Source organism: Vigna umbellata, chromosome 8 (assembly GCF_029865625.1).
Source record: "Vigna umbellata cultivar VRB3 chromosome 8, Vumbellata_1.0, whole genome shotgun sequence".
NCBI classification, from domain to species: Eukaryota; Viridiplantae; Streptophyta; class Magnoliopsida; order Fabales; family Fabaceae; genus Vigna; species Vigna umbellata.
This window is the reverse complement of record NC_142172.1, coordinates 19,383,229-19,408,291: the sequence shown is the minus strand read 5'-3', so window position 1 is coordinate 19,408,291 and position 25,063 is coordinate 19,383,229. Positions and strand designations below refer to the sequence as shown.

Below are 25,063 nucleotides of genomic sequence, written 5' to 3'. Positions count from 1 at the left end.
AAAGCTTTGTACGGTCTTAAACAGACAATAAGAGCATGGTACAACAAGATAAATACACGGTTTACAAAGTCAAAGGAGGGAGGTCAACTTTTATTTGTAAGTCTTTATGTTGATGACTTGATATATACTGGAAATGATTGGAGCATGTGTGATAAGTTTAGAAGCTTAATTATATCAGAGTTTGATATGTTCGATTTAGGAAGGATGATGTATTTTCTTGGAATAGAAGTTATGCAGAGTCCAAATGAAATTTTTAAATGTTAAAGAAAATATGTGAGGTTCTAGCAAGGTTTGGGATGGAGAATAGTAATGTAGTGAAAAATCTCATTGTCCCGGGCACAAAACTTTCAAAAGATTATGCATGAACCAAAGTTGATTCAACCATGTTCAAGTAATTAGTTGGCAACCTTATATATGTGACTGCAACTCATCTTGATCTTATGTATGGAGTAAGTTCAATTAGCATATTCATATCTTGTCCTATTGGGTCTTATTGGCTTGCAGCAAAACGTATATTAAGGTACTTGAAAGGAACAACTAAACTAGACATTTTTTACAAGAAATGGGGAGTACATATATTATGACATACTCTAGCAGTGACTTTGCCAGAGATCTAAATGACCGAAGAAGCACTTTTGGCTTGCTGTTTTTACTTGGTTCCGAACAATTTCATGGTCTTCAAAGAAACAATCTATAGTGACATTATTTGCTACCAAGGCTGAGTACATAGTAGCTTCATTTTGTGCTTTTTAATGTATTTGGATTACAATAGTATTGGAAAAGCTTAGCCTTACAAAGCGTAAGAGCACTTTGATTTTGTGCAACAACAATTCAACAGTAAAATTACCCAAGAATCTAGTGTTTCATGGGAAAACAAACATATTGACATAAAATATTTCAGTTTTTGAAAGACTTCGTAAAGGATGGAGTGGTCAGGTCGAGCTATTGTAATTAACAAATTCAAGTTGCAGACATAATGATCAAGCCTCTTAAATTGGAGCAATTCTTAAGGCTACGTAGCATATTGGACATGATTGAGGCTTCAGAACTAAACTAAATACTATAACATTATGGTTTAAGAAAAAGAATGTTGGCTGTTAGGAAAGATAGTAGTTGCTTTTACTTTGTGTTACGACCTGGCGGGTGTACGAGAGAAGAAGATATAGAAGGAATAGAGGAGAGGACGAGCGTCCATCACAGGAGGACGAGCGTCCATCACAGGAGGTAACGAGGGGCGAGGACGAACGCACTCAGCGAGAGGCCGAGCGAGCGGGGCAACAGGGAGTGAGGACGAGCGTCCGGGATGAGCAGAGCGAGGACGAGGACCGAAGAGAAAGGACGAGCGTCATGAACGAACGGAGCATGGACGAACGTCCTGAGACAAGGGGAGACGACGACGAACGTCCAGCTACGTCTAGCTGGCAAGCGGAAGGATAGGCGGGAATTCAGGGGACGTTCAGCAGAGTATTACTGTAATAAATACAGTAATAAATAGAGTAAATAAGGACAGAATGATTCTTTCCAGATAATTATAATAAATAGGCAATTATGTTTAATTATAATAAATAGGCAATAGCGATTATTCCTTACCTTTTCTGGGAGGAGTAATTAGTATTAATTAAGGGGGCACCTAGGGCTCAGGATATGTTTTGATTATTGAGGATTATTGTAAGAGAGGTTATGCTCTCGTGTGACTGAAGGAGAACCTGCTCCCAGTCATTGGTTGTGTTTGTGCGTCCTATACCGTTGCAGTAATAAAGGAATTTATTCAGTTATTTCTTTTGTCAGTCGTGAGCTGAGAGATTACGTGATCAGGCACGTAACACTTTGTTATTTTTCTGTTAATCAAATAATTTATTAGTTGTAGTCCTATTTCTTAGGAACATGCAGATAATTAAGGATTAGATGATTTTATCTAACCACCCATATTCTTGAGCATGTAAATCGTAGATGTGGTTATTATTTTATTTGTATAAACTATAAAGTCAACCTATCATTTTGTATTCAGTAACACATTCCTTCAACATATATCTTTAAAGTACAGTACATTTTTGTGTTCAACATAATTACCTTTCATCCTAAAGTGAAGAGAGTTACTCTCTCCACCATCACTGCTCCCTACACTTCCCCATTCCTCTTTTATCCTTCAGAAAATGACGGATATCGACATCATCTAAGAATATTTATAATTTCCATGGATGGAAGGATGTTTCTTTCCCTAAGCCTGTCTATCCACTAGTGCACCCCCGCTGTTTTGGTGGAAACATATGAGAAGGGTGAGAGTGTCGCCTATTATGTTGATGATCTTCAAGTACATAAACGGCTTAAATATTCTCTTGCTCATATTGGGACTCACGCTTCTCTGAAAATGATTCTGGTAAAGTATCTCTGATTTTTGGGTTTTGCACCAAACTAGGCATATTTGCCTATAATATTACCGAAATGGGCAAATTCAACCAAATTTACGAAAATGGGGAAGTCGTGGGGGGCCCAAACGACTTCAAATGAAGAAGTCGTGCCCCCCCTGCACGACTTCACACTGTTCATAGCAACAGTGTTGAAGTCGTGCACCCCAAAAACGACTTCAAGACCTTGTAATCGATTACAATGTAATGGTAATCGATTACAGAGTGTTGAAATCATGACCACCCTGCACGACTTCAAATTTGTATGCCACCAAAAGCAATGGTAATCGATTACAAAACATGTGTAATCGATTACCAGGTTGTTTTGGTGCAAGGCAGAAGAGGACACTCGTCTAGGCAGAAGCGGACTCTCGTCCAGGCAGAAGAGGACGCTCGTCCAGCCAGGCAGAGAGAACGCTCGTCCAGAAAGTAAGAGGACGTTCGTCCATCTAGCTAAGAGGACGCTCGTCGAGATGCGCTCAGTGGACGCTCGGCAGGAGCATTGGACGCTCGTCCATTTTCAGTGAACGCTTGTCCACATACAAATCGTCCGCGCCCGGGCGCGATTTTTCCAGAAAGTTTCACGCAAGAGTGCTTCTTCCAACATAACCCACCTGGTAATCGATTACCAAAATGGCGTCATCGATTACCAGTACGTTTTCTGCCTTCACATTTCCAGTCTTGCAGGGGTCAGGATTTCAACATTGTGTAATCGATTACCAAAAAATGGTAATCGATTACAGGACCCAGAAGTCGGTTTTGGGGTGCACGACTTCAACACTGTTGCTATGAACAGTGTGAAGTCGTGCAGGGGGGCACGACTTCTTCATTTGAAGTCGTTTGGACCCCCCACGACTTCACTTTTAGTCAATTTTTGCCTACTTAGGTAATAAATACCACATTTTTGCCTACTTTGGTAACAAAGCCCTGATTTTTAGTTTCTTATGCCACTATTTACTTGCATATATGAATGCTTTATTTGTTTATTTTACACATTCTTTATTTGTTTTGCAACATAAAGCATAAGTCATCACGATTGATGACCTCAAATCTCTCACGACTTCTTGTAATGCTTGTTTTTATTTATAACAATAGCAAATTTTAATAATTATCAACTCTTTCTAGAAACTATCTTTTCTTTGTGTAAACTGATTTTTCATATCATTACAGATTAGATTTAGAGGGTTTCTTTGTTGGATATTCATGAAGTATGGTGATGTTTACATGGTCTTGGTTGTTTAGATCTACTTTGTATATTATTTATTGAGTTTTCTTTGCCTTATCAGTCATACTAAATTTTCTTTTGTCCAAAATAATAGTTTGTTTTTTGAAGGAACATCTTCGATTTGTTGATAATAGTAATCATATCATGCATGTCCTAATCTTTAATTTGAACGAAAAGAAATTGACTTCTGTTAGGATATAGGATGATAGAATAGATGGGTTTATAAGTTAAGGGTATGGGGTGTCGGTTGTAAAGGGATGAGCGGGTCATAACTGTTCTATAAATAGAACTCTTGTAACTCTGTAGGGGTATCGAATATACTTTGTATAAAGTCAGACATTTTAACTTGTAGAGAGGAGTTATGTCCTCAACTAGGGAGGTTATGCTCCCAACTCATTCTTGTAAAGAGGTCTCTTTTCCTGAATAATACAGGAAACCCATTCTTTCTTTCTGTCTCCATCTTTTGATTGAGTTCTTGTTAGGTTCCAAATCCAAGAACCTAACAACTTCTTATTTGAAACTGTAACATTATAAAGTTTTAACTTCCATGATATTGTAGTGTCTTCTTTCAAGTGAACAACTTCATTCATGCATACATACATTCTGGAAATATCCTTATTCAAATCAAAGCCTCGTGTAGTTTTCCTTCGTGTGGGTATGACTGTAGTGAGGAGGTGTAGAGAGTATTTGGTAAAAGTTAAATTAATTGTAAGACATTTTTGAAATTAAAAAGGTAGTAAGAAAGTGTAGAGAATACGAGGTGATGGAGGTAGCAACTCTCTAATGTTAATTGTCTGCTTAAAAAATATGCAAGACCCATAAGTTTGTGATATTACGAAATATTCGGAGAGGTATTACTCAGTGAGTCTTGTAAAAGTTGTTTTTGTTTTTCCGAGAACATCCCATGATGCAATAATTTTTTAAGAAATTATCCACAACCTAAATGAAAGAAAAATTGTGGTTACTGAAAATTGACTTTGAAAAGACATATAACAATGTGGTTGGAACGTAATTGGTACAGGAATCAATTGCCTTAAAACTAAAGTAATTGAAAAGATAAAAGAAAAAAAAATTAAAATAACATTTTAATCCATAAAAAAAATTTAATCATTCTGGCTATTGTCGTTTTTTGTTGAAAGTCACGTAATTATTATTTTTGTCAGTTAGATCCTATTTTTAAAATAAAATAATATATATATATAATATAAATTAAATTAAGTGTAAATTAAATTTAATAAAATATAAATTAATTTTATTTTTAATTAATTAAATTTTAATTTTAATTTTTTAATTTTTTAATTTGTCGTGAGTAATGAATAGTGATTCTACTGTACCAACCAACACTCAATTTATTTTATTTATAAACTGTTATTAAATAATAAACAGATACTAAATAATATGTTACCATTATCTAAATGGCTACCTATTTAAAATATTCACTGACAGGGAGGATGGATATTTTTGCCATTGAGAGGAAAGGAAGGGCACCGCGTGGTTTATCTATTCCCATCCATTTCCAAGAAGAAGGAAAACCAGCGCAGAGGAGATCGGAGATACCATAAAGATGCGGTCTCAGGTGTTCTCGCTCTCAGCCAATACCAGCTTTCTGCGCCAAGCTCTTCCACTTCTCGTTAAACCCTACAAAACCATTCTCTCGCCCACTGCTCTCACTTCCTCATCTGCTTCACAATCCCTCCTTTGCAATATTCCACTTCTTGCACCCGTCAACCTATTCCCCTCCAGTTCTCTTCGCAACTTCACCTCACGAGCCACCCATGTCAATGACGCTGGCTCCGTCGACTTGCCTCTTATTCAGTCCATGCACAACAAGGTATTCTTTCCCACGCATAATTAACAAGATATTTGGTCCATACACAACAATATTTTCTTACACATCTTTTATTAAATTTCATTTTCCCCAACAGATAAAGGAACAACTCAATGCAGAATCTGTCACCGTGAAGGATGCTTATGGCGATGGTCGGCATGTTAGGTGAAATTTTCTTTCAACCCATGAATTGAAATTTTGTGTCTCAGAATTTAATTTAGTCTGTTAATCATATATTTTTTGGAAGGGATTAGATATCCTCTAAAACATAGAAACTGAAATGCAATAAAGTGCTTTAAGAACCTCAAAAGGCAATAAACTAGTAAACCTCCCTAACCCCTATCAGAAATGCAAACTCTTAAAATAGACCATGAGCTGAACACCAGAGAAAGTCCACAGACTGGATAACACAACATATATTGTTGCAAACAAAAATATATACACTTTACTCCTCTCACTCACACCCCTGAATGGTCTTGACTATTGAGCTGTACTCCCAGGCCTATTGGCGGATACCTCCATTTTCATGACTAAACTACACGAATATCTCTTGTTGAGTTGCATCACGAGTTGGGTAAGGTTCAAATTTAAATACAACTATACAAGCAACCTTGTACCGGTCAACATCAGAATACCTAACAATTTGAGTTTTTCTTTTATCTTTGTGAACAAGGTTTTGCCAAAAGCATTCTTAATGTATGTTTGGATCCACATGTCTGCATTCCTATGGTCTTAACAGGGAAAGTTTAAAAGTTTATAAAGGCAGTGTGAAAATGAGTCACAAAGAGATAACATAGCATACCACCTAACTGTAAGGATCTCCCAAGGTCTAAATACAACTCTCCTTGATTAGGTACAAGTTTAATACTTGGATCCATTGGTGTCTATTAGCTTAGCTTTTAACATTCCCGTTGTTCTAAAATATCTCGAGCATATTTTCTCTGTGATATGACCAAAACACCTTGGACTGAACAACTTTAATACCAAGGAAATATTGCAATTGACCAGGTTCTTTTATCTGGAAATGTTAAGCAAGACATTTTTTTAGATCCTTATCATTATTTGTGATAACACTTAAGATTAATAATAGAGAAAATATACTTTAGAGGGCTTGAATACATCTAAGATCTCATATTTATAGTTATAGAATTTTGATACCATGAGAAGAGGACAAATCAAAGGCCTGAACTAGAAACCTAGATACAAAACTAGGTACAACTCATGGGTACAACAGGTATTAGTTTCCAATACAACTACTTTCTACCCAAATTTAATATTTATTTTAACAATAACAATGTCATTCACATATGTGTGGAACCAAACACACATGGGGAAGATTGTATGCAAGGGAATGATGATGTATGTTTTTGCTATATACGGCTCTATTTTGAGGAGTATGAAGGCATCAAGTTTGATGAAGCATATCATTGGATCCATGAACGGTTGGAATTGGCAAGACAAGTAGTCTCTATGAAACACACATGGATATATCTAATTATGTTTTTATTTCATTAGAAAATGTTTGCTAGATAGGAAACGACTCTAGTTGATTTTTAACTAACCAAATTGAAGTATATTTAGAATAATCATTAATAAAAGAACTACTGAATACTGCACCTTCTTTGGTGGAAACCTTGTGACTTGGAGGAGCAAAAAATAGTAGTAGCCAAATCAAGTGTTGAAGTAGAATTTCAAGCAATGGCCTAAGAAATATCTCAAACTTTTATGACTGGATATTATATTGGAAGACCTAAAGATAAATTGGGATGAACATATGAGGTTATATTATGATAATAAATTTGCGATTAGTATAACTCATAATCTGGTGCAGCTCAATAGAACTAAATGTATTGAGGTAGCAAAAAATAGTAGTAGCCAAATCAAGTGTTGAAGTAGAATTTCAAGCAATGGCCCAAGAAATATCTCAAACTTTTATGACTGAATATTATATATTGGAAGACCTAAAGATAAATTGGGATGAACATATGAGGTTATATTATGATAATAAATTTGCGATTAGTATATAACTCATAATCTGGTGCAGCTCAATAGAACTAAATGTATTGAGGTAGCAAAAAATAGCAGTAGCCAAATCAAGTGTTGAAGTAGAATTTCAAGCAATGGCCCAAGAAATATCTCAAACTTTTATGACTGAATATTATATTGGAAGAACTAACTATAAAATGGGATGAACATATGAGGTTATATTATGATAATAAATTTGCGGATTAGAATAACTCATAACCCGGTGCAGCTTAATAGAACTAAATGTATTGAGGTAGTCAAACACTTTATCAAGGAAAAGTTAGACAGTGGTTTGATTAACACTTCATTTGTGTCCACTCAAAACAACCTTATAGACATGAACTGCATTACCTTTGAAAGAATTATTATCCAAGTTAAGAATGAAGAACACTTACAAACTTGGGAGAGTGTCAAAATTGTGCTGCTCATTGTGTATTTTGGAAAGTTTTTTATGGAGTATATAGTTGGTTTAGTGCAATAACTTTAATTTTGTTAATTTTATTTGAACTTTGTTAATAGTTAAGTTAATTAAATACATGTTTGGCCTTTAATAATTGTCATTTGCGATTGTTATAGGAATAGTTAATGTTAATATGCGATTATGCTTGAAAGAACCACTAAAGATTTAAAATTTATAAAGCAAAAAACTAAACATAAAAGGTTCCTTTCAAGAATAATTGTATTTTAACATTAATTTTTCACTTAATAAACACATGACAATAATTTTTGTGCCATCAGCTGCTTTTGGGACTTTGATCACAGCTCGGCTGGGACATAACCCTAATATGTGTTGTGATGTTGCAGTATTGATGTGGTATCTACTGCCTTTGAGGGACAATCAGCAGTTAATAGGCAAAGGATGGTCTATAAAGCTATATGGGAGGAGCTTCAGAGTGTAGTCCATGCAGTTGATCAAATGACTACTAGCACTCCTGCTGAAGCAGCCGCAAGAAGTGACAGAGGATAATGAGAGCATACTTTGACTTCTTATTCACGCTCTTTATAGATTTTTGCATTGCTGTTTTCTAGGAATGAATTCCAAATTTTAAACTACCATTACAGTATTTCACATGCTACTGAACATCAGGTTTTCAATGCCACACTTCCTTGGAGTTTCTACATTCTATAATTTGGCAGTCAATTACTTGGCCAATCTGCCTAGGTGAGGTCTTTTACATGGATTAAGTTAAATAAAAAAAAATGCAATAATCTCTTGTTGTATATCATTTACGGACAAAATTATTGACATCTAGATCCTTAAAAATATTTGTCCATTCCTACTATACTACGTGATCTTATAATTAATTACGTCGAGATTAAAATCTTTGTACTTTCATACTATAAGTTCTACGTCGTCAATCAATTAAAATTTATTCATAATGTCTTTTAAAAAATATTATTGTATTAATCAATAAATTTACAACATATGAAAATTTTATTTGAACCACGAAAAATAGGAAAAGTCAATTAATGATGTACGAAGATTTTAATTGAACAATAGCGTAAAAATATTTTATGTACCAATCATTTTTTTACTTTTATTTATCTGTTGATAATAATACTTTGACAACATTGTTTGACAACATTTTGACATGGGTCACGTGTTAAAATGTGATTGTTTCACATGGAAAACAAATATGAAAAATTAGAATGACGTGAAAACAGAATTGAGGACAGGGTTTTAAGTGTGGGGTTTATTTTCACTTTTTAGAATTTGAAACTGAGGCAAGTTTAGAGAGAGAACCCAAATCCTAGAGCGCTTCCTCCCACCCACCCAACCTACGAGAGAAGGAATTCCCTCACACCCATCCATTGCCGCCAGAGTGTCGTCGTTTACGTCAATCCACCCACCCACCAATCTTCGTGCGTTTTCCTATTGTTTTTGCACCATGAGTTTTACTTTAATATTTTAATGTAATGTTAAATTATAATGTCACATTAATGGAAAAAGTTATTATTTGTAATGATTTTCAACTTAAAAGTGATGTGGAAACAATTATTATCCCATTTATGAAGAATTTCGTGGCCAAAGAACCATATTTAGTAAAACTCATGGTGTAGAAACAACAGTGGTAGCAAAGGAAAAATAAGTGGGTACTTCAGACAAATGTTTTGCACAGGCAGGTCAACTACGAAGATCACACTCATTTTGGAGTGCCTAATTTATTTCTCATCATTTTTTCAACTTAAAAGTGATGTGGAAATAATTATCATGCCATATATATAGAATTTCATGGCCAAGGAACCATATTTAGTAAAACTCATGGTACAGAAACAGCAGTGGTAGCAAAGGCAAAATAAGTGGGTACTTCAGGCAAAGGTTTTCCACAAGAAGGTCAAATAGGAAGATGACACTCATTTTGGAGTGCCTAATTTATTTCTAATCATTTTTTTCAACTTAAAAGTGATGTGGAAACCATTATTATGTCATTTATATTGAATTTCATGGTCAAGGAATCATATTTAGTAAAACTCATGGTGCAAAAACAGCAGTGGTAGTAAAAACAAAATAAGTGGGTACTTGAGGCAAATGTTTTGCACAAGCAGGTCAACTGTGAAGATCACACTCATTTTGAAGTGCCTAATTTATTTCTCATCATTTTTCCAACTTAAAAGTGATGTGGAAACAATTATCATGCCATATATATAGAATTCCATGACCAAGGAACCATACTTAGTAAAGCTCATGGTGCAGAAACAACAGTGGTAGCAAAGGTAAAATAAGTGGGTACTTCCGGAAAAGGTTTTCCACAGGAATGTCAACTAGGAAGATGACACATTTTGGAGTGCCTAATTTATTTCTCATCATTTTTTCAACTTAAAAGTGATGTGGAAACAATTACAAAGATCACACTCATTTTGCACAGACAGGTCAATTACAAAGATCACACTCATTTTGGAGTGTCTAATTTATTTCTCATCATTTTTTCAACTTAAAAGTGATGTGGAAACAATTATCATGCCATATATATAGAATTTCATGGCCAAGGAATCATATTTAGTAAAACTCATGGTGCAGAAACAGCAGTGGTAGCAAAAGCAAAATAAGTGGGTACTTGAGGCAAATGTTTTGGACAGACATGTCAACTACGAAGATCACACTCATTTTGGAGTGCCTAATTTATTTTTCATCATTTTTTCAACTTAAAAAGGATGTGGAAACAATTATATTATGCCATTTATATAGAATTTCATAGCAGAGGAGTCATATTTAGTAAAACTCATGGTGCATAAACAGTAGGGAAGACGCACGAAAATGGGTGTGTGGGTGGTAAACGTAAACGGCGACATTCCGGCGGCAATGGGTGGGTGCGAGAGAAGTCCTTCTCTCGTAGGTTGGGTGGGAGGAAGCGCTCTAGAGTTCGGGTTCTCTCTCTAAGATTAGGTTTTCTCTCTAAGCTTGCCTTAGATTCAAATTCTGAAAAGTGAAATTGAACCCCCGCACTTGAAACCCTGTCCCCAATTCTGTTTCTACGTCATTCTAATTTTTCATATTTGTTTTTCATGTGGACGAGTCACATTTTGACATGTGGCCCGTGTCAAAATGTTGTCAAGCAATATTATCAAAGTATCATTATCCTAAAGTAAATTATCCTAATTTATATTTTATATTATGGTCTTTGAACTTTTACTCAACTTAAATTCAATATGTGGTATTTTTAATTAGAGCACAATCCCTTGCTAAAGAGGGGTATGAAAAAAATATTCAAATTCGTATTAGTTCAATCCACTTTAATTTAAAATGGATCGTTAAAGTTTCTATTTTTAAATTGAAAATTTTAAATTAAAGTTTCTATTTTTAAATTGAAAATTTTAATTCAATTAATTGAATTTAGATTGAATATGGATTGAATATTTGTTTAGATTAAAAAATAAAATAAAAGTAGTGTTCACCTTAGGAACTGAATCGGTCTAAGACAATGTTAAATAGTTTGGCATCGTTAGGTCTAAGACAATGATATTCTTAACGACTTGTTCTACAAAGCTAATCTTAATACCTTACCCCTCAACTTATAAGTACAAAATCCATACAACATATATAAAATTTAGTTATCTTTTATATACAATGACCAAATTAAAATTTAGAAAAACGTGAAGATCATCCTATGTTGTATGTCTAACCTAATTATTTTAGTTTGGATTTGAAATAAAACAAATCAAATAACTATATAATTTACATTAATTTAATTGGTTAACTTTATATTATTGATTTCATCATATTCATGTTTTTGTGTTCGTTAGAATCGATCAAATCCTGTAAACACGTTCAGAGTAAAAGATCACAAAATCTAAAACAATCAGTTTTTTAAATTACACCCAATATGAAAAGCAAGGTCTGTAATGTGAAATCAATCATGCTATAAATGTCATTCCAATTTTCAGGGTTTCAGTTGTTCCCAATTGTCATGCTCGTGCGGTACTTTATATGTTACACAATGTTGAATTTATGAATTGCTATACAGCTATACAAGTTTTGACGACACGAAAGAAAAAAAGAAAGAAAAAAAAACTATTCACCCCTACCTCCCGTCCAACATTAAATGCCCATAGAGCAATTGATAGGTCATTTTTAAATGTGTTTCATGCTACTATTGCACACTAATTAATGGAAGGTAATATTGGATTCATCCCAAGCCCGTATCCTCCAAAACTACCTGGTTCTGCATGCTTCACTCTACCAAAGTGTCTAATATGACGAAGAAGTCTTGCTAAGAAGGTATTGTGGCATATAGTCGAGCTGTCACAGACCAAAGCCACATGTTTGCGTGCTCTTGTGATGGCAACGTTGATTCTTCTGCTATCCCCGAGGAATCCAACAGCTCCCAATGTGTTTGATCGAACCTATTTTATTATTATTATTATTATTATTAACGGGGGAAAACAAGTACAAATATGTCAGTTCATGTGGAAGATCATAATCAAATTGTTTTTCAAATTTAGAATCTCTTACATGGATCACGTATCTCAAGATTTGAAGGTTCAATAGTAAACTGGTAGTAGCAACTAAGTGTCAACAAACATTAAAGAATAACTTTACATAACATCATATGTAGAAGTTATTTATGAACAAGTTAAACGAGATAGTGATTAGAATAGGACATTATGGAATGAATACAGTGACAGTATCAACGTTTAAGGAGTGAGTTTACATAAAGCCTTCATAGGATGGTGGTTAATGACAGAATCGAGGTTCTATGGACCAAGTGATTAAAAATGTTTGATCCTTGTTATCACTATCTTTTAATAAAAGTAAAAATAAAAAAATTCTATTGGGTCTCAAACCCAAAAACCTCTTGCATAAGGAAGCACAAGAGAAATAAAAACCATTCTTTTAATGTAATGACTAAAATAAACTAAGATGACCAAACTTCAGTTATTGAAAAGAGGTTATATGATGAAATCTTCAATAGGAATAGGATGTAAGGAACTTCTTTCAACTGGCTTCATCCTACTCTAAATGGTGTATTGTGATCATAATTTAACTTTCACATGTTTATTGACACTTTCCAAACATTTATTTTTGGGAAAATTGCACTACCTCTTAAAGTCTTTAAATGATACTCACAACCCCTTTAATTTGTACAAGTGCTCCTCAATTATATTTAAAGTTTCACCTTGGTAATATGTTTTTTTATCAAATGCATTACATATTGCCAGAGTAAACCTCTGAATATGATTGAAGAATAGCACCAACAGTACTGTAGGTACCGTATGTAAGTTTTTTCCCTTAGATAGGCATTTACTCTGTAATGTGATTTTAATAAAGTGACACATATACTCCTTTATTACTCCATTTTTTCCAAGTCCCCGATTGTGTGTGTTTTAAGTTCAAGATTAATTAATTTTCCTTAATTATATCCTTACTTTCCATCAAACTTTTAATTAATTTACATACTTATCATAATAGTGGAAATGAAAAACAACTCAATTGCATTTATTGTATAATATAAATGAAAAGGCTAAATTAAGAACTTCATAATTATTTTAGGAAAAAATTTGTTGTATTTCTTGGTATGTGAACAAAAAACTTACATGATACTTAAAAAGAAACAAATGTGGTATTGTATAGGGAATGGTTTTTCTTTTAAAACTAGAAAGGATATAATTGTCATTTAAGAAGACCTTAAGAGAGGTAAGGGCAAATTTTCTTTTGATTTTTCATTAAGTAATAACTTATTTTTATTTGTTAACCAAAACATTGTTGAAATGATGGATTAAAAATTGGATTTGGATCATACCATCGATAAAATTACCGCATCAGCTTCCCGACCTTGAAAACTGTCAATGGTTGCAACCTCTGTGCCTGCGGCTTCTGGAAACTCATCCAGCCTGTCCCTCAAAAGTTGTACTTGAGCAACATAGGGAGATTGCACTGCAATAGCAGCTGGGCTAACACCTGCATTTCCGGTTCAAATTAACACGGAACTTACATCAGCAAACACAAATGACATAAGTTGAATCAAAAGATTTCAAAAATGTGAAAGACAACTTACTTTGCTAAAATATGATAACAAAAAGTGATATGCAGTAATATCATTTTCTTTTTCCTTGAATTGAAAATACTATGCTCAAATATTAAGGGGAGGATTGCACTACAATAGCATAGCGGTTAGGTGAACGCCACATTTTAGATTCAAATTAAAAAGAAAATCTTACGTCAGAAAAACAGAAAATAAGGTTTCAAAATTTGAAAGCCTGAGTGCATGGCGAAGTATGATGGCATAAAATAAAATGCAGTAATATCCTTTTTCTTGGATTAAATATAATATGCTTTAAATATTAATGAGGTTTGGAAGCAGTAGAGAGACGCTGACACTATTTTTTCTACTCTTTCTATACATTCTTAATTATAGTGTGAAAACCTAAATTTTGACATCTGCTACTTGGCAAGACGGTTAATTTTAGAAGATGTCGAGGAATGAATTAATTATCTGTTTGTAACAGTAGATTTTGGTCTATGAAGAGAACAGACTCATGCACCAAGGTATGGACGAAAACACCTTTAGGAATAGACCACATTGATCTAATGTTAAAGGTCCATTCACTATAGTAGTTGGGCGTCGGGGTAGTGACCAAAATACCATTTATTGCCCGCCTGTCATCTTTCAATCTTAATCATTGTGTTTTGTTCTTGCAATTTCTTCGTTAATCGTAAAACATTCACAAGGGGAAATGTTTTATATTATAAGCTATTGCCAAAATTTAAACCTTAGTCAAATGTCATTACCAGAATAAATTAAGGAAAAGACATGCTGCAAAACTATCTCAGCTTCTCCTTCATTATAAAGTGAGCCTGTTCCAGCTGGATCTAGATGCTCTTCGCAACCAACTGACAGACTTCCATATGGCATTCTGGTATCTAACAATAGTAGTGGGCATTGTGTTATCCAGGTAGGCTGCAACAACAGCAAAGTCAAACTTTCCATCCATTTAATAAGCAAAATATGGCAAAAGTAAAACAGTCCATAAAATTGCAACAAACAAGAAGCTGATATTTCATTTGCTACATTCATACAGTAATTCTTGACAAATCTCTTTCATGAAAAGTTGTCTTTTGAGCATTTGTAGCATTATATCGTCTATCGAGGTCATCTTCAATACAAGGGTCACATCATAAGGTTTTATTTTAATTTATGTGGGTTTCCACAATGACACATCACTCTTAAAGATCTGACAAGTTTTACTCTGATGCAAAAGGTCTGTACACTTTTTTATTTACACTTTAATACAAGTACAACCTATGCGTAAGTAAAAAATAATCTTTTATTATTATGATCCAAAGTCTTATCTAAGACCCTTTTTTGTCACATTAGCATGCTCCAGTGAGGGTTTCTTATAAGACCAAGGTTTTAAATTTAAGACCATGATTATGACCCTTGCATTGGATCTAAGTATCTGGTAGTTAAACAGCGTAATGTAACGCATTTAGGAGAGTCCACGGTCTTTAATTTCTCAGGAGCATTGTCATCTAGTATTTCCCTTTTTAGGCTGTACTACGTTGAATCAAATTTGAAGCTTGTTGCTATTCAACAAAGATTCTTTCGCTCCTTTATCAACAGTGACAGGGTATCAATATCAAAGAAAAACATGATCCTGTCTAGAAAGATTTGTTTTGTAGAATGTTCAAAAATCACTTGAAAGATTTTGAGTAGCATCTCTAGAAATTAAAGACCAAGATATGAAAAAAAAAACCTTCACTTCAATGAAGATGGAGATATCATTGATGGGCATACTACCTTGACGAAAGGAGAGTCTACAAGAAGATGAGAAGATACAGTATCAGAGGACTTCAACAATCCTCCGTACATCTCCTTCGAAGCCCAACTAGAAATAGCATCATTCATTCGGTATTGTGTAGTTAACCTAGTGGTGAGAATCCCTTCATGTAAAGTTGCAGCTCTTTCCAATAGAGATATTCTCAGACCACCTTCCAAGGCCTTTCTAGATAGTATGACAGGAGCAAGTTGGCATTGATCACCAGCAAGAATACACCGCTTACCTTGCAATATAGGAATCCAGCAAGAGGGTTCAATTGCCTGTCCAGCTTCATCTATGACGACCAAGTCAAAAGTATCTAGTCTTCGAATCAAAGGGTCAGCCGCTCCAGTATTAGTGGCAAGCACAACCTGAGCACTGGATAGAACTTCATTTACTATCTGCTTTTCCTTTTTCTTCAGTGACCTTCCCAGCTGCTTCAGAAGTTGCCGTATGCCCGCAGCTAGTGAATCATCCCTTAAACAATGTCTTAGATCTTTTCTTAAATCTGACTTCTTTCTCTCATATTCTTCTCGAAAACTTGCAAGCTTAGCATTTACAATTTCTTCCAAAGACTTCGATGCCACTGTTTTTGATATCCGGGCTGGATTTCCAACCCGCACAACATTTAATCTGACATTAGAAAGTTTTTCAACCATGTTATCTACAGCTGCATTAGTAGGTGCTGTAACAAGAACCCGTTCACCTTGCTGAACAGCACATGCTATAAGATGCTTGAGCAAACCAGTCTTGCCTGTACCGGGAGGGCCTTGGATAACTAACACAGGCCTCTTTTTATTCAAACCCAGTGCAATTGCTCTCCCTTGAGAATCATCAAAGTTGTCACTTCCTAAAATTCTATAAGATTTTTCTTCTGCCCAGTCAGCAAAATTATTCTTCTCTAGCCATGCAACATCTTCCCCATCTCCAAACAGAGTAGCAACAACAGAAATTGAAGGATTCTTCTTACGCAAACCATTCTTCTGAAGCAGCATTAGAGCTTCACAGTTCCGCTGATAAAGTCAAAAGCTTTATAAATTATGTGTATTTACACATAAATTAAGTGAATTAAGCACTACAATTGTAATGAAATTAAAAACCAGAACCATCACTGTGAATTATCTTAATTATATTAGTTTGTACAAAGCTGAGATCACCAGAATGTAAAATTTCTTTTTGGCAGAATAAGTAGGTGCTGGGTAGTTAACTCGTTTAAAAATTTCACAATGCCTGACCTTTCCATAGCAAGTGGCAGAATGTTGTAACCACACGACATGTTTTACCACACAACTCAAAATGGTAATTGAATTTATTACTACGTATTCACTTTATCAACATATAATAGTTAAGTTATTCACTTTCATAGACCACAAGAGCACTGAAGAAATAAGTTCACTAAGGACAATTAGTACTATTTTTCACCCTCGAAGGCAAAGGAAATATAGCAAAAGTTAAAAAATAAGGTGCTGACCTATGCTTTATTAACAGACTAGGGTCATGCAAAACAAATAAAAAGAAATAAGACAGCAATGCCACCAACAAACTATCCACTATAAAATAAAGTTGTTGAAATTATAGAACTTTAGGTGTTGAGGGAAGACAAGGAGAGAAAAGAAATAGAATATTCTGAAATCAATATTGATTTTATATGGCATAATGTCACACAACATTTAACATTGAGCCTCATCTATATTAATACTAGACTCATAATCTGGATTAAATGGGGAAATAAATGATGAAAATATAAGCAAATATGAAAACTAATCTCAAGAGATAATCTAAGATATTTCAAATTACTCCAAGACATCAAGATTTTTTCATGCACTCTTCTAACAGAAGTAACTGAAGGATAGTAAGTAACGAACAGCATCATTTACAAATTATTTCATGACTAAAAGTATATATGTTTCCGGATCAAATGCAGTTGATGAGCAACTTAAAACTTTGAAGTAATGAATGACTATTCTTCAGAAAAAGAAATGCACACTTTTTAAACATGGCTTAAGACTACATACACTGTCGTTTTGCATCTTATCACCAAATCACGCTTCCCAATTATTAACAGAAATATGACAACACTAAGTCCACTACAATTTTTCCGTTCAATCCTTATTGTTTCTATCACAGTTCAATAGATGCTAATGTATGATGAGTGATCAACATATAATCATTAGAGCAGAATATATAAATATTATTCATACATAACATCAGCAATTCCTTAACCCCTAGAGCACCTTGGCAAGGCAGAGAAGACAGCTATAATAAATCAAAGATTTAAATTAAGTAGATCATAGAATTTCTTAAATACAACGAGACATACATGTTTCTTTTTTCATAACCTTGGGGAATACCTACATAATATAAATAAGAAATTTTGAACCAACTAACTTCCACAGCTAGCCAAGCAGCAGATTTGTCAAAATGGATTAAAACCCGTGAGCCAACCCGACCCACCACATATTCGAGCTGGGTAAGGTTAAAAAAATTGGCAAATTCCAGTTTGGACCAAAAATGGACTCAGTCCACTAAGAACCTAGCTCATCCGGGTTGAACTCGTCGTGAACGAGGTTAACTCATCAACTCAAACATAAAAGAAAATCCACTTTGCTCTAACTTAAAAATCCAGCCCAAAACACAAGCAATTTTTCTTTTTTTAATTTTGGGGGAGAGAGGCCCAAGCCCATGACAAATTTTGGGATGAATGATTTATTTATCATAAAAAATGAGAATAAACAAAATTTTAGAAAAGACTTGGACTTTTTGATTTTAGTTACATATTAAAAACAATGTTAAGTGAGTAACTTGTTTAACCCACCGACCGTGGGTCAGACTGGGTTCAAATTTCTTGAACTCACTAATAAGTGAGCTGGGTTGGGTTGATTCACTAAGTAGCCAACCCGTGGTGGGCCGAGTCGCTGAATAGCTCATTTTGACAGCTCTACCAAGCATATAAGAGAGCAAAGTCATTATGATAAAAGTGGTAAGGGGTGATAATCTTTCTATATTGTCAACTGTCAAGATTTAACATCAACTTTCTAGTAGTAAAGAAGTTGTGGACTAGGATTACGAAAAGGAAGATGCATATTGACAGTTTATATAGTAAATATGTTCCTAATTATTGGATTTGTTCACCTTCCTAATAAAAATAGTTGAATTAACTAATTAATAGTTGACCATATTTTTTTTGTCTTTAGATATCGATGATTTTATTTTATTGTACTTGACTAAACACAAATAGTAGACACTCATTACACCTTGATTTGGATCTCTACTCAAAATTTCTTAGCTTCAGATTTCATAGAAATCATTGCACCCTTTCGCAATTTTTTCACAAATGTTTCTCAGAGCCACAAAATTTTTGGGTAAACACAATAAAAAATGCTAGCAACATGCTCTTTTGAAGACAAAATATTATTGGAAAATAAATAATGAGTCCCTCTCATCCCATGATTTTGTACTTTTCAGTAAATTTTAACTAACATTAGAAATGTGTTAGAAAGAGAGAGTGTGTTGTTAACAACACTCATCCAAGAAATCAAAAAATAGATTGCAATACCTCGTAGGTAAGTGTATCAGCCAGTCCTTGAATACGGTCAATGCGCACATTCTTCCCAAATAGTTTAGAGAACGTAGGGTCACCATGGCGTGACTCTAAAGCAACTGTAATACTATAGCCATCATCTCCAAAACTGTTCACAAATCCTTGTATGCAAGAAGTTGTAATTGCACCCCTGCTGTCGTATGTTCTTACACAAACCATGTCTCCGGGTGAAAGAGCAGTAGGTGGTAACCGGTGGTTCCCTTCAACCTTGAATAAAACCAGATGCATTCCCCCCAGTCCTGTTTACAAAATGAATTATGACCATAGCAGGCAGACTGGATTTAAGTACAAGTTACAAAGACTAAATTGATATAACTAGCATCCTATGCATGCACCCCATCAGTTAAGACGAAATGCTTATGCATCATTTAGACATTTAAATATAGCTTATTGATTTTCTTTGGGTTTTTAACTTAGAGTATAGACATCCAAGTGATTGAAAAGACCACACATACTTATGATTTACATTCTAAACCAAGATGAGTAAAGGTTCATCTAGGTCTAAATCTATGATTGGGATTGGGATTTGAGTATGGAGTACCTAAGTCCCAAATCAAGTATGGGATGTTTGGCAGAGTATTTAAGTGTTTGATTCTATCTCCTTAATAGCTAGCTTTTGAGGTTGGGTTTCCTAAGTGTTTGGGTGTTTATCATTCTACCTTCCACGTGTATCTACTTTCTAACCTCAGTAATATATACTTTCACCCAATATTAGATGCAGTAAATAAAGCATGCTCAAGTGATTTAGTAAACATATCAACATTCTGCATTTGGCCACCCTGGTTACAGGCATGATCACATAATGATTGGAGAAGAATTTCAGGATAATCTCTAAATGTTTTAACGAACTAAGACAAATGTTGGCAAGCATGATCACTTTACAAAGAACAAATTGGAAAACCGAATTGAGTCTTTATTTCATGACAAAAACATTTGAAAGAGAGAAACGGCTTAGACTGATTTTCCATTAAAAACAATTGGGTACAATAAGCATAAACATCAATAAAATCAACAAATATCTGACTCTTGAGTAGATGCAGTACATTTATGAGGCTTCCTCAAAATGAACAAAAGAAAATGGAGATATATCTCAATAACTGAATTGATTGGAAAACAGACTGCGAGTATGTTTCACCAAGATGTTTTATATAGTCCATATCTAAAATATTAATGAATTTCCTGTAGTTTACTACATTAGATCATATAACTCATTAGCATGTGAACAGTTCAACTTGTTATATAGCACACAAACACATAAAGGAAAGACTAAATTTTAGAAGGAAGGTCAATGCAATATCATGATTTGTCTGAATAAGTGAAAAGAAAAGAGCAAAAGGAGAAGACCTGTAGAGGTACTGATGGCAGTTAAATTACAAATGGTATCGCAGTGTTCTTGTTGAGGCTGGCTATGACTAACCAAGAAATCAAGAGGTTTTGAAGAATCAGAAACATCATCTGGTTTAGGAACGGCATCCAATTCCTCCTGAGTAAACTCCAATTCAGCATCCCTTTCGACACTGAGTAGTTCTGACATGCGATTGGTGAATTCATCAATCCTGTGCTGTATTGCTTTGACCTTTTCCAAGTCCATTCCTAAAACGCCTTGGACACTCTTGGGTTGTTCTATCTTTCTCACAACTGCTCTATGCTGAGCTGTAAATGAACCATTAGACACTAAGACCATTTCTTGAGTTAAAAGAAACTGATAGAAAAATCCCCTCCCATTGAACACGGATCAAAGATATGAGATACACACAAAGACACCACAAATAGAAAATACAAAGCTTCATCTTAACACATTTTGTAATCAAGTAATTGGTATAGAATATTCACCAACTTCACCGATGACTCATCTCTGTTGGGAAACTTGACTGACCATCTTTAGTAGGACTTCCCCTCCTAACCACTTTTTTTTTTTTATCAACGAGGCTCGATCCTGAAACTTTGTCCATGGGGACCGTATCTCATATTTTTTATGTCGTAAGATTACAAGTTTTCTCGACGAAAGAATTCTCTCCACTACACGACCGCTCTCAGTCAGAGTAACCCATTCTTCAGGTTGAAGGTTATTCTCATCCCAATAACCTCTGTTTACAGAGTAGTGAATGACTTAAAGAGACTCTGAATAAGCAACAAGTAATTGTTTCTCAAAATTCCAAGAGTCACCCCTTCATAAATTGTAGCAACAGTTGCAACCTTTCACTTGTCAACTTATTACATCTTGAATTCACATTAGAAATTTGAATTGATTTTCTCAACACAGTTGGCTCAGGCAGTGGGAGCACCGAATGCATAATATAGTAAATTAATTTAGATTAGTAAGTGTTTAGGTCAGGAGAAATAAAGAGAAACCTGAATTGGCGAGCTGCTTAAGCAGTTTCCAAGACTTGGTGTCCCGCCAGTCCTGAATGGAGTTGTCGTTCTGCAGGTCTTGGAGAACAGCGCGAAGCTCCCTCTGAAAATGGTCGAACAGAGTGGGGTAGTGCGTGCAGGCCTTCAAGCAAACACCTTCAAGGCCAATGGGCATAGGAACCGCATTGAGATAGGGCTGTGCCTGCATAATAAAAGGGAGACCCGGTCCCATGCGCTCCCACAACTCCATCTCTCCCAGCATCTCCGCCGCAGCTAAATCAGACGACATGGCCCTCATGCTGTCGCGAATCCATCTCATAACACTCTTCCCGAGATCCTTCTTCCCAATTGGGTCTCCGTTGTGATGGACAGCAGCAGCCTCCTCCACCACCACCTGAGTCTCGCAACTTCTTCTTCTCCTTCTTCTGGTTTTAGAGTTGGTGGAAACCTTGGGTTGGGTGCTGTTAGTAGCGTTCGGAATTAGGCGATAGAGTCGAAACGAAGGGGGGAAGGAAGAAAGCAGGTGGGTGGAGGCATTGTTACAAGGGAAGTGGTGAGTTGGAGTTGCAGTTGCAGCAGGCCCCAATTTGAGCGTGGGTGGGACTCTGCCACAGAAGAAGCAAGTGAGCGCAATTTCCATTACTGCAATTCAAGAACCATGGTATTACTAACTTGACTCATTCAGGAATTAGTACTGTAAAGCATAGATTTTTCTTGGAGAAGCAGCGAGAATAAGAAGATGCCATGGTGGAGAATTTGAACCGCGAACTGCATTTGAGGCGTGGAAGGAAAGTGGCTTTGTTTTATTTTTCTTTTTTCTTTTCTCTTTGTTTAGTTATGTGACACGAGTGAAAAGGAAAAGTAAGAGAAGGGCAAACTCAAGATCCCAGCTCCTTCTTTCATTGGCTCCTACGATTTTGTGGCCTCACGTGGCACCCTTTAACCCTTCTACTTCCTGCTCACGTGTTCCCTTCCCAACCCAAAGCTTTTTTATTTCCATAATAATAAATTATTAAGCTGTATCTAATATTCACAAACGGTCACTATTTCTATTTTCTTTATTTCTAAACTCAGTATTGTTGTGCCTTATGCACAATTTCTTCCTTCACTCGTTTTTTTACCTGACATCTCTTTTCTTAAAGGAATAAATATTATTTTATTCCTTTAAATATCACGCGATTTTAGGTATAATAATTTTTAATTTTGGATGGCATTAACTTTTGTTTGATGTGACTAATGGTCAGTCTACATGTCATGTCACCTAACTACTTGATATGATAGTAAAAGTGTGGTGGTCGATCGGCCTAGTGGATGGTCGACCACTCGGTCTGGTGGTCGGTCGGCCTGGTGATCTTTGTCCATAACTGTTTGGTCTTTTCCCAACACCGTTCGGTCTTTCATATATTGCACTCCACCCGTCATCATAATCGTTTGGTCTTTGCCCAACATCGTTCGGTCTTTGCCCAACACTGTTCGGTCTTTCATATAATCCGCTTCTATTGCATTGTTCTGTTGATTGTAATAGAACCCACCAGACCGACCGACCACCAAACCGAGTGGCCGACCACCCACCAGGATGACCAACCTCCACACCTTTACTGTCACATCAATTAAAAATAGTCAGGGAATGTGGCATCATACGTGGGTTGGCCATTAGCCACGTCAAACAAAAGTTAACGTCATCCAAAATTATGGATTATTTATAATAGTTTCAAAATCACGATGACTAAAATGAGAATAGAGACAAATCGCGTGATAATTAAGGGATTGAAAACATATTTAACCCTTTTTTGTATTTGAGCCCATTTTTCGTTTTTTCAATCATTCAATATTCATTGCTGGCATTAGTTAATAGTTGGTGTTCTTACTTGTGATCTCTTATTTTAGACAATTAATAAACAGTATAGTCGGAAATTGTAACATCCCAAAAATACAGTAATCACCATATAATAGAATTAATTACATTTAATAATAAACAGTGCAGTCTTACACTAATATTAACGTTCAAAAAGCCGAACGACGTTAAGTACAAAGTTAATTACAATTTAACAGAATAAGAAAAGTCATAGTCGAACGGTTTTACAAAACCAAATTACCGAACGATCAAAACTAACTAACTATCAGCTAAAACAAAATAACCGAACGCTCTAAGGTTCGGCCTTGACTTCCACGTCCACCAGATTCTCCTCTTCGATTACATCTTCCAACAATGCTTCTCCTTCTGCTCACATCCACATGGATGATCATTGTAATAGACAAGACGAACGTACAAGAACGAGAACATATAAGGAAAAACACAAGGTAAGCTTATGTAATTTAATTCATACATCAACATATAAATTAAACATTCCAACAATACAAGAGCAGTTCAACACATATAACTATATGAAAGCTACCACTAGACGGACCGTCCGGACTGTATGAATCTGTGTAGCTACAGGCGTTCATGCACCCGGGTGATGTAGTAACTGGGATACATTCAACAGCTGCCACCCGAGGTTAGCCCTATGCAAAGTACCCCTAAGGACTAGGACCTCCTGCCGTTCCCACACATGATCTACCCTCCTTTACGTGAGGATGAGTACTCACGGAACATCAGGATGAACTGCCAGCATTAGCATGCCCACAGTCATACTTTACCAATTCCAATATTCCATACATGAGTCGTTCCTCCCCGGAACGCTCGTTCAAAAACCAACACTGTTTATTCATCTCATATACTGTTCATTCTTTATAATCTTTCACTTTATTTTTGTTTTTATCATCAGTTATAAGGACATAAAATAACGAACATTCAGCCCTCTTCAGAACGAGGACGAACAACAAGAACTAGGTCGATAATTCTCCCTTTCAGAACAGAATAAGAATAAGAGAGTTGCTTTTAGATTTAGGAAATGAATCGAGTAAAATAGTGAAATTGGTGACGAACGGTATTTACCACTTGAATCAGTTAAATGAACTGACTCTCTTGAGTTCAAATCAATACTTAAAGAATAAATCAAATATGGAGACCTTAGAACGGTTCCAATGAAAGAAGTCTAGTAAAAAGGTTGATGAACGATATTTATACTAGTTCATATACAAAAATTCAATGCCAGTAAGTGACCGAACATGGTAAGGGAAAATATTACTGAAGTTGGACGAACGCTATTTTATCAAGATTGATTATACAATAGTACGACCGCTTGGTATAAAACCGAGCATTAATCAGTACGAACGCTAGTTATAAGACCGAGCACTACTTAGTACGAGTGCTAGGTATAAGACCGAGCACTACTTAGTACGAGCGCTAGGTGTAAGACCGAGCACTACTCAGTACGAGCGCTAGGTATAAGACCGAGCACTACTAATCTTAAAGTACGAGGGCATAT

The 25,063-nt window shown here is 35.3% G+C and overlaps 2 protein-coding genes across 2 annotated transcripts; one reads left to right on the top strand and one right to left on the bottom strand.

Moving 5' to 3' along the window:
* The first annotated feature begins 5,084 nt into the window (after positions 1 to 5,084).
* LOC124845918 (BolA-like family protein) lies at positions 5,085 to 8,636 on the top strand. The gene is made up of 3 exons (XM_047323112.2): positions 5,085 to 5,461; positions 5,556 to 5,623; positions 8,288 to 8,636. The coding sequence occupies exons 1-3, from the start codon at positions 5,195 to 5,197 to the stop codon at positions 8,448 to 8,450; spliced, it is 498 nt and encodes a 165-aa protein (XP_047179068.1). The 5' UTR covers positions 5,085 to 5,194; the 3' UTR covers positions 8,451 to 8,636.
* A 3,186-nt stretch (positions 8,637 to 11,822) lies between these two features.
* On the bottom strand, positions 11,823 to 22,520 carry LOC124845916 (P-loop containing nucleoside triphosphate hydrolases superfamily protein). The gene is made up of 7 exons (XM_047323110.2): positions 21,693 to 22,520; positions 20,685 to 20,993; positions 19,296 to 19,579; positions 15,721 to 16,752; positions 14,712 to 14,880; positions 13,723 to 13,880; positions 11,823 to 12,325 (listed from the first exon to the last, which is right to left on the bottom strand). Exons 1-7 carry the CDS (start codon positions 22,330 to 22,332, stop codon positions 12,083 to 12,085), a joined length of 2,835 nt encoding a protein of 944 aa, XP_047179066.2. The 5' UTR covers positions 22,333 to 22,520; the 3' UTR covers positions 11,823 to 12,082.
* Positions 22,521 to 25,063: the final 2,543 nt, after the last annotated feature.

What these genes read in the sequence shown, in the direction of transcription:
- LOC124845918 (XM_047323112.2), top strand. Translation starts at nt 5,195, where the DNA reads ATGCGGTCTCAGGTGTTCTCGCTCTCAGCCAATACCAGCTTTCTGCGC. An exon ending in TTCAGTCCATGCACAACAAG is followed by an intron (nt 5,462 to 5,555) that starts GTATTCTTTCCC and finishes TTTCCCCAACAG; the next exon opens with ATAAAGGAACAACTCAATGC. An exon ending in GGCGATGGTCGGCATGTTAG is followed by an intron (nt 5,624 to 8,287) that starts GTGAAATTTTCT and finishes GTGATGTTGCAG; the next exon opens with TATTGATGTGGTATCTACTG.
- LOC124845916 (XM_047323110.2), bottom strand. Translation starts at nt 22,332, where the DNA reads ATGGAAATTGCGCTCACTTGCTTCTTCTGTGGCAGAGTCCCACCCACG. An exon ending in CTGATACACTTACCTACGAG is followed by an intron (nt 16,753 to 19,295) that starts GTATTGCAATCT and finishes TGACTTTATCAG; the next exon opens with CGGAACTGTGAAGCTCTAAT. An exon ending in ATGCGGTAATTTTATCGATG is followed by an intron (nt 12,326 to 13,722) that starts GTATGATCCAAA and finishes ATAATAAAATAG; the next exon opens with GTTCGATCAAACACATTGGG.